Source organism: Marmota marmota, unplaced genomic scaffold, assembly GCF_001458135.2.
Source record: "Marmota marmota marmota unplaced genomic scaffold, marMar, whole genome shotgun sequence".
In the NCBI taxonomy this organism is placed as follows: domain Eukaryota; kingdom Metazoa; phylum Chordata; class Mammalia; order Rodentia; family Sciuridae; genus Marmota; species Marmota marmota.
The window spans coordinates 40,020,292-40,029,170 of record NW_025999968.1 but is presented as its reverse complement, the minus strand read 5'-3'; the positions used below and the strand labels follow the sequence as shown (position 1 = coordinate 40,029,170).

Here is an 8,879-nt window from a genome sequence, read left to right as displayed (position 1 = left end):
CACTTTTACACCATTTTCAATCAAATGTTTTCCTCTTCAGTCAACAGAGCTGAAGGAATTCCCTCAGGAGAGTGAAGTGCAAGGCAGCAAGGTGGCAAGGTGAGAGCCAAAGAAATGACTTATGTAACTTATTTATGCCTTCATGCTGACCTGGACCTAATCCTGGATAAACCAGTTCAACTCACTAATGAAGGACTTCTGGCCATATCTAACTTCAACGTTGGTTTCTAATCCTTCACTATTTCTGATACTATGCTCTATCCTTCATCTTTTAGGAAAAGAAATCATTTGATCTCACTCTGCTTTATACCTCTGACCCCATCTCCTACTTGTGTCATACTGGGGTGACATACTGGGGTGACACAAGCCAGTCACACCCTTAATCTCTGCTTTGGTTGTTCTTTCTGTCTAGGTGACTCTTGCTTAGAGATGCACAAAGCTACTTCAACACCTCCTTCAGGGTACTGCTCAAACGTAACATTTTCAGTGACACTGTCTCTGACAACTCTTTTTAAAATCCTGATCTATCCAGATTTATTTTTCTCCTTTTATTCAAGTCCCCTCTGACATATTATACATGTTCATTCATTTGTTCACTCGCTGACTTTATCCATTAAAAAAATAAGTTACATGAAGGAATATTCATCCAGCCTAGTTTACTGCTATATCTATAATACCCGTAATACTGGGTCTGAACCTTTTAAATGTTTAATAAATATTTGAAATATTGAGTAAACTATTCTCTTTCAAAATCCTGCCAAAATTTAAATTTTGTATGAGTATCTCAGTGGGTCAAAAAATAGTATTACTTCATGAATTATGGGTCTATTTTGTTAACCTACATTGTTGAACACCCCCAACTTATTTTCTCTTTCTTTGCCCCACATCCTTCATATATATATATAAACTTTCAAGCAAGGAGAAGGCAGTTCTTCTTTACCAACATCTGCTGGGTTTTCGAATAATAATGCCACTTGTTGTTTCAGAGTCAACACAATGTGAGGCTTTGTTTCTTAGACAAGTCAACCAAGCAAACAAACAATTAGAATCACTCCCAGATTAAAGAGGCACATTGAATCCAGAATCTGAGTGAGCTGCCCCCATCGTACTAAAGTCAGCCTGATCTAAAATTATCACTTCCCTGTTGGCTTACTTGCAATGCACAAACACACAGACATATCCACATACCCACCCACTAGCATACAAAAACAATTCTGATGGAAATAGTTTTGCAAATTTTTATGAGTATTCTTTCATAACACATATTTATTTTTAAATTGGGTCCCAGAATACATAGGGATCTGACAATAGTTAAGCTGGAGACAACAGGTTGAGGATGGGACAGATGACAAAGTGGCTGCAACTGGCCAAGTAAGACACTGAGTTGGGCTTGTTAAAGGACTTTTAAAGAGTCTTCATGCAAAAGAGGAAGAGCATCATCAGAGAACAGCACCTTTACTTGCCAATAAAGCTCACTGGGGAGTTTAAGGTCCTCACATATAACAAAATTTCCATTCGCAGCATCCTACTTCTTGATCAACACTCAAACCTTACATCTGAAACATGACAAAGCTGAAAATTCAACTAATCCCTGATTTTGGCAATATGCAGTCTCAATGTTTGTGTGTGTGTGCACGTGTGTGTCGGTTCTCTTAACCCACTGAGCTGCAAAAAATAATGTGATTTTTTTCTTTTTCAGAGTTAAAAAAAAAGATTTTTATTCCATATATTACATAGAAAATTGTACAATGTTTAATCATAAATCTATTTCTTTAAACTGTGTGGAAACTTTAACAGCAATGTTATAGACTACAGGTCCAGGTCTTGTGTAATTCTTCCTATTAGCCCTGAACAGAAGCTAATTGGTCCCCCAAAACCTTACTTCAATTAGCAGTACATATTACATATAATTATATCCACAAATAAATAACAATTTAGAAAAAAGTATTTCCAGTTTAGTTCTTCACAAATGATCAATAAATTCTGGTTGAAATGCTAAAACTAATGCTACATTCCAGGGTAAATAATTTAATGTACTGTGTACATACCATAGGTTGTCAGAGACCTGTCACTTACCAGCATTTTCATCTCTGATTTCAGTTAGTTTGACATTTTCCATTGCTATAACAAAATACCTGAGGCCACGTAATTTATAAAGAAAAGAGAGTTTATTTAACTCACAGTTTTGAAGGTTCAAAAACATGGTGCCAACATCTGCTTCACTCTGGTGAGGAGCCTGTTAGCTACATCCATGATGGATGGCATATCCTACTGGCCTATGGTTACCACCCATTTAGTCCATTCAAACTAAGATGGACTGGTTAGATTATAGCTCTCACAATCCAATAATTTTGCCTCCAAACATTCCTGCATTAACACAGTAGCTTTGGAGGGATAGCTCATATCAAAAACGTAACAGCAAAGTCGTGTTCTGCACCCACAGTGGGAAGAGAAGGAAAGTGAATATTTTATTCACTTATTAACATATATTAATTGTACATATGAATGAAATTCAGTATGATACCTTCATACAGGTTTACATCATGCACTGATCATACCCAACTACTATTTTCCCATCCTGCTTCTGTACACACCCACATGCACACACACACACAGTAATCCCTAGTAATTATGATCCTTTCAGGTTGACTATTCTAGTTTCCAAAAATGAGAAAGAACATTCAGTACTTGTCCTTGTGTCTGGTTTATGTCACTGAATATAATGTCCTCCAATTCTATCTATTTTGCTTCAGATTACTAAATACCATATTTTGGATGTTTGGATTAAATAAAATGTGCTCTTTAAATTATTTTTATCTGTTTCTATTTTTTTACTAGGCTATTAGAAAGTGGCGTCTGTGGTTCACATTACATTTCTACTGGGCAGTACAGCTCTTGACCACAGCAGGTTTTGCGGCCCACCCTGCGGTCACTGAATGTAAGTAACTGCTGCTGGCACCACCACCCATGAGGTCTCCAGAAACGGGAAGCTGCTAAAATAGCCAATACCAACAGGGGAAAGTCTTTGTCCTATTCTGTCTTCTTTACATCTTGTTTTAGTCAGCTTTTATGTTACTGTGATCCAAAAACCTGACAAGAGCAAATTATAGGAAGAAAAGTTTCATTTTTATTACCAGCTTCAGAAGTTCAGTCTGTGGTTGGCAAACTCCACAGCTTTGGGCCTAAGGTGAAGCAAATATCATGGTGGAAGGGCAAACAAAAACAGCTCAAAATATGACAACCAGGAAGCAAAGAAAGCAAGCTCCACTCACCAGGGACAAAATAGAAACCCCATAGTTTACAGCCTCAGTGACCTACTTCCTCCAGTCACACCCCACAAGCCTACAATTACTGCCCATATCTGTGGATCAACCCATTGTCTGCTACATGAACTTTTGGTGGAAGGGCACCTCATAGCTAAACCATAACACATCTCCACTTCCTCCAAATTTTTAATCTGGGACAGATCTTTCTGCTTAGCCAAACTTGGGTCACATGCCCATGCTCTGGTTTTAAAAGAGGCCAACAAAGTTTTTGCAGAGTCTTCAGAAGAAAGTAAAGTCTTACCTCCCACTCAGACACACAAAGTAGGATTCCCTATATTGACAGAGGTTTTGACATGGCATGCTCAAAGTCACTTTAAAAAATTCCATCGCTTCTCGGCCTTTTGGCTAAGATCAAGTGTAAAAAATTCCACTCTTTGACCTAATATTTCCCTGATAAGGAATATAACCTTAAGAAATTAAAATACAGGAGAGATGGAGAGAGGATGATTATTTGGCATAGAGGCACAACTGGAGAAGAGGAACAGGTTTTAATATTCTATAGCACTGGAGAATGACTATGGTTGACAATTTACTGAATGTTTCCAAATAGCTCGTAAAAAAGATTTTGAATGCCAACTTGAAGAAATGCTAACCTGGCTGTGGCAATAGGTATGCCAATTACCTGATGTTATCATTGTACAAATTGTATGCATGCATTAAAATGTAGCCCTGAACTCCATAAGTGTGTACAATTACTATATGTTAAGACAAAAATATATTTTAAAAGAAAAAAAAGAGAAATAAGAATATAAGCAAAGATTTTTCTCTTAGATACTCCTCCCAGGAACAGACATAGGACTAAACAGTTCATTTGTGAAACTGTTACTAGTGTCAACAAGTTCCATTTCCCCAGATGTGAAGATTGAATATCCGAGAAACACCAAGGCAATAGTACAAAGCAAGTTTTATTTAAAGATAGAAACAGACTTTTCCCTGGAAGAAGAAGAGGACCTAAAGCTGGTATCTGTAAGACAGGGATATATATATTTGTTGTTGTTGTTGTTGTTGTCGTTGTCATTCTCCTGTCCTCTTCTCCCATTATTTTGCTTCTTTCCTTTCCCCATTCTGCGTGTGTGACCATTGGCCAGAGGATGAGCCTAAAGGTGAGGAGTAAATGGGAAGGGGAAGGGCTACTCAGGAGGTGCTTCTTTAACAGCCTTTGGGGAGGAACAGTTTCTGGTTGGCAGGTAACCTTGGTAAGGAGTGGGGAGGGGTAAAGGGCTCTGGAGATATTAGCATTTCAATACCCCAGAGGCAGTCTCTATCTTCCCTGACCCAAGTCAGCTTTCATCTTCCAAATCCCACTGGATCACTAATCTACACTAAATGCCTTTCCTTTGTTCTTGTTTCAAAATGACCCTAGAGGCATCTGTAAGAAGTTCAGAAGGAAGAGTAGGAAGATCAATTCAACAGTTCATTAATGAGGGCCACTGTGGTTCAATCCTTTGGGGACCTTTAGGACCCAGTTTAGAACATATGCTAATGTTGTGCCACCTGAGGGTGAGGATGGTAAGGTGAAGGTTGTCCCTGGGAATGTTCTAAATTTGATTATGGTAATAGTTGCCCAACTCTGTAAATATACTCAAAGCCATTGAATTGTACTCTTCAAATAACTGAATTGTGTGCTTTGTGAATTATATTTCAATAAAGTTGTTTCTTAAGAAGTTCTAAGGTTTACTGCGCACTCGGTGACCTTTTCAGATCAGCTTCGCTGTCTAGTGCAGCCTGAGCTATTGGTTCTGACGAGATGTTTCAAACCATTATTAAAAACTACTGGGTCCCCTTGAAGCCCTACTATACCCAGGTTTACCAAGAGATTTGGGTAGAAATGGGATTGATGAGCTTCATTGCTTATAAAATCAGGAGTGCTGATAAAAGAAGTAAAGCTTGGAAAGGTTCAAGTCCCGCACCTGCTCATGGTCATCATTAGCCAGCTTGCTTGAGTACTTAGCCAGCTAGCTTGAGTAAAGAATCCTTGGTCTGCCTGTAAATCTAAGCAGGCTTTGTGAACACAGAACATTGCCATAACCTTATATAAGTACCACTTACTATGTGGCATGAATAAATGATCTGTGAGATGCACCAAAGGAGGAGGAGGAGGAGGAGNATATATTTGTTGTGTCCCTGATTTTATTTTTTATTTTTTTTTTTTTAATTTTTTTTTATTGGTTGTTCAAAACATTATAAAGCTCTTGACATATCATATTTCATACATTAGATTCAAGTTGGTTATGAACTCCCAATTTTACCCCAAATACAGATTGCAGAATCACATCAGTTACACATCCACATTTTTACATAATGCCCTATTAGTAACTGTTGTATTCTGCTACCTTTCCTATCCTCTACCCTCCCCCCTCCCTCCCCTTGGTAACTTCTTTTATCTTAGAAATGTAGACATCTCTGTGAAGCTCCAGCTCAAGGCCAGAGGCCTTGTTAAATAAAGGATCTGTCTTGTTTTTGTTTTTGTTTTTGTTTTTTAAATCACATTTTGCATTTTCAAACACATTTCTACAAACTACTATACTGGATGAATGTTTGTGAAAAACTAGTAAAGGGGCGTTCAGCACCTGGAGTACTGATTTCCTCCAGGCCAGTGGCCAAGTAAAATAGAGAAACGTGAAAATAGTAAGTTTACCTACATTGAACTCTTTTGTAGAGACTCTTTTGCTGATAGCCCTAAAATCAATTATGGTGAAGATTTCTGGAGAAGCTTAATTAAGATTTTCTGTGGAGAAGGGGCTGCCACTACACCCTCTCACTTGTGTATATTTTCTCTCTGGGTTTCTGCATCAATGCCTTGGGTCCCTCTGCTTGCCAAATGAAGCACAGAACCCCAAAGTGGCTGCTCTTCTTCTCAGCTCATAGTTCCAGAGACCATCATCACATGGCTGCGTCTTTGTCTTAGATAAAACCCACAGAGGCAAGCTGATTGCCTCAACTTGAATCAAGTCTCACTATTTGGCTCAGTGAACCAGACCTAAAAATAGGAGGTTAGCCGGTCAAAATGCGGCAGTCAACGCCACACCACTTCAGCCAAAAGTGGGGATGAGAGGTATCTGCAAATGAAATGGCCAAGCAGGACCCCAAATAAAACTCCAAAAGAGTACTATGATTTTTTTATAATATAAGTAGTTTCAAATACATATTAACATGTAAGGTACCAAGAAATATTTTTAAAAATCAGAGTTTCCCTCTTTTTGCAAAAAGATTCCTTCTTTTTTTTTTTTTTCACGTAGCTTTTCATGATTGTGATTTCTGAAAAATCTTCCTTTGAAGCATCATGACCTTCACAGCATGGAATGAGTCTGACTGGCATAAATCATATTTAAGAGTAAAATTTACTTTGTGAGTAAGCATCAAGAAAGCTAGTGCAAAATGAAATTAATGAAAACATGAGAAATTCTGAGGAATTCCTTCCTTCTTCTGTGAATGTCCAGTGAATACTTACCACATGTAATTAGACGTGGAAGTTAGATTAGAGGCAATAGTCATGAGATAAAACTGAAACAATAGCCTATGCATGCATTTTCTTTTAACATTACTTAGTTGCATAAATTACACATAATACATGTTTATGTATTTTAAAATTCAAATAAAACAATAAGCAAATAGAGAAACAGAAAAGGCTCCTTTTATCCTGCCTCCCTCATCCCTGACTATTCCCAATTCTATTAGACACAGAGACTCTGGTTTAATCTCTAGATCCTTGATCCATTTTGAGTAAACTTTTGTGTATGGTGAGAGATATGGATTCAATTTCATTTTGTTGCATATGGATTTCCAGTTTTCCCAGCACCATTTGTTAAAGATGATATCCTTTCTCCAGTGCGTGCTTTTGGCACCTTTGTCTAATATAAGATAGTTGTATATTTGTGGGTTAGTCTCTGTGTCCTCTATTCTGTACCATTGGTCTACTTAGCCTATTTTGGTGCCAATACTATGCTGTAAAACCACTATTTTAGATACTGGAAGCTGTTCAGTCTGTGATATCCATTTATAAAGGAACTGTTGTGGTAATAATTGATTTGAAAATGAGATCTGCACTACAGATTCAGTGGTGAGTGATGGAAATAAGTGAGTTTACAAAATTTATTAGATACCAACCACAGTGTCAAATGTGCCTTTTTAAAAATAGACTATCACATTCTTACAAGACCATGTTGTGGTTTATGTTTGTTACTCTGGTTAAAGATGGCTCAAGCAAAATGAACACTGTGGAATTGTATAAATTTCTCAAATAATAAGTAATATGCAATAAAGAAAAAAGTCTCTGCAGGTTTTTGTCAAAGGAGAAAAATCACTTGAAATATGTCTTTTGTGGACTTCAAGTCATGTGCATAGAAAGAGAATTACACCACTTTGAATAGGCATTGGAGGTTTTCCGATCTTCAGTTTCTTCTTTAAATTGGGAATAATAACGTCTACTTAGCAGGTATTATTGTTATGGTCTAAATATTTGTGTTCCCCTAAAATTAATATGATGAATCCTAATCCCCAATGTGTACTGAGAAGTGAGTATATCAAGAGGTGATTATGTCATGAGGGTAGAACACTCATAAAGGAAAACAGTGCTCTTTAAGGGACCACAGGGACCAGGGTATATCCCTGCTACCATGTAAGACACTACTAGATGGTACTATTCTACGAGTCAAGAAATGGGCCCTCAGTGGACACTAAATCTATTGGTCTCTTAATCTTGGATTTCCCAGCTCCCTAACATGCAAGAAATAAGTTTCTGTTGTTTATCAGCCACCCAGTTTATGTCATTTTTTTACAATAACCCAAAGACTAAGACAGTTGTATAGTGAACACACAACAGCAGTTTTGCCATGAGCCTAGCCTTTCAATGACTCCAATTCCAACTGATGGCAGAAAATTTCCATGCATACTGGCAAAACATCATCCAAATGTCTGCCTTGTTGTTCAGTTTTTCTGCCTCAGAACTCATTCTGAAGATATGATTCCTCAGCGTTATGCAGGACAATCCAGAAACATGGAAGCGTGAGCACCCTCAGTCAATGGGGAAGAGGAGTCAATGAATAAATGCCCCAGTTTTCTGTTCCTTGGAAGGACAATTCTGAAGCCCATTATATATAATTTCCTGAGGGGTCCCCATTAAAATCAAGCACCAATTACCCATAGAAATAACTGGCTCAATAATGCATCCATAATTGGCTTCCTGGAACATCTTTCAAATAACCTACCTTCACTCAAAGGTTTTTCGAGATTTGGCTATGAGAAAAAACTAAATGAAGATGTTATATAAAGTGCTTTCAACAGTGCCCGGTACAAAATTTCACAGTTGGTTCATGATGGTTCTCTTCTCTGAATCTCTTCAGTAATGCTTACTAGTGAATCAGCTTTCTAGTTCTTGGCAATAACTCATTCTGGACAAAACAGTGCTCTAGAAAGGGTAGTCACATAAAGCTACTGAGGACTTAAAATGTGCAAGTCCAAATTGAGAGGTGATAATAATGTAAGCTGCAAAACATTTCAAAAAGTAAGGGGAAAAGAGAACATATTTTGTGAATAATTTTTATACTGATTTGG

General features: G+C 37.6%; 1 protein-coding gene across 1 annotated transcript; it reads left to right on the top strand.

Moving 5' to 3' along the window:
- The first annotated feature begins 5,012 nt into the window (after positions 1 to 5,012).
- LOC107136236 (ATP synthase subunit ATP5MJ, mitochondrial-like) lies at positions 5,013 to 5,270 on the top strand. Its single transcript, XM_048803241.1, has one exon. The coding sequence runs from the start codon at positions 5,074 to 5,076 to the stop codon at positions 5,254 to 5,256; it is 183 nt and encodes a 60-aa protein (XP_048659198.1). The 5' UTR covers positions 5,013 to 5,073; the 3' UTR covers positions 5,257 to 5,270.
- Positions 5,271 to 8,879: the final 3,609 nt, after the last annotated feature.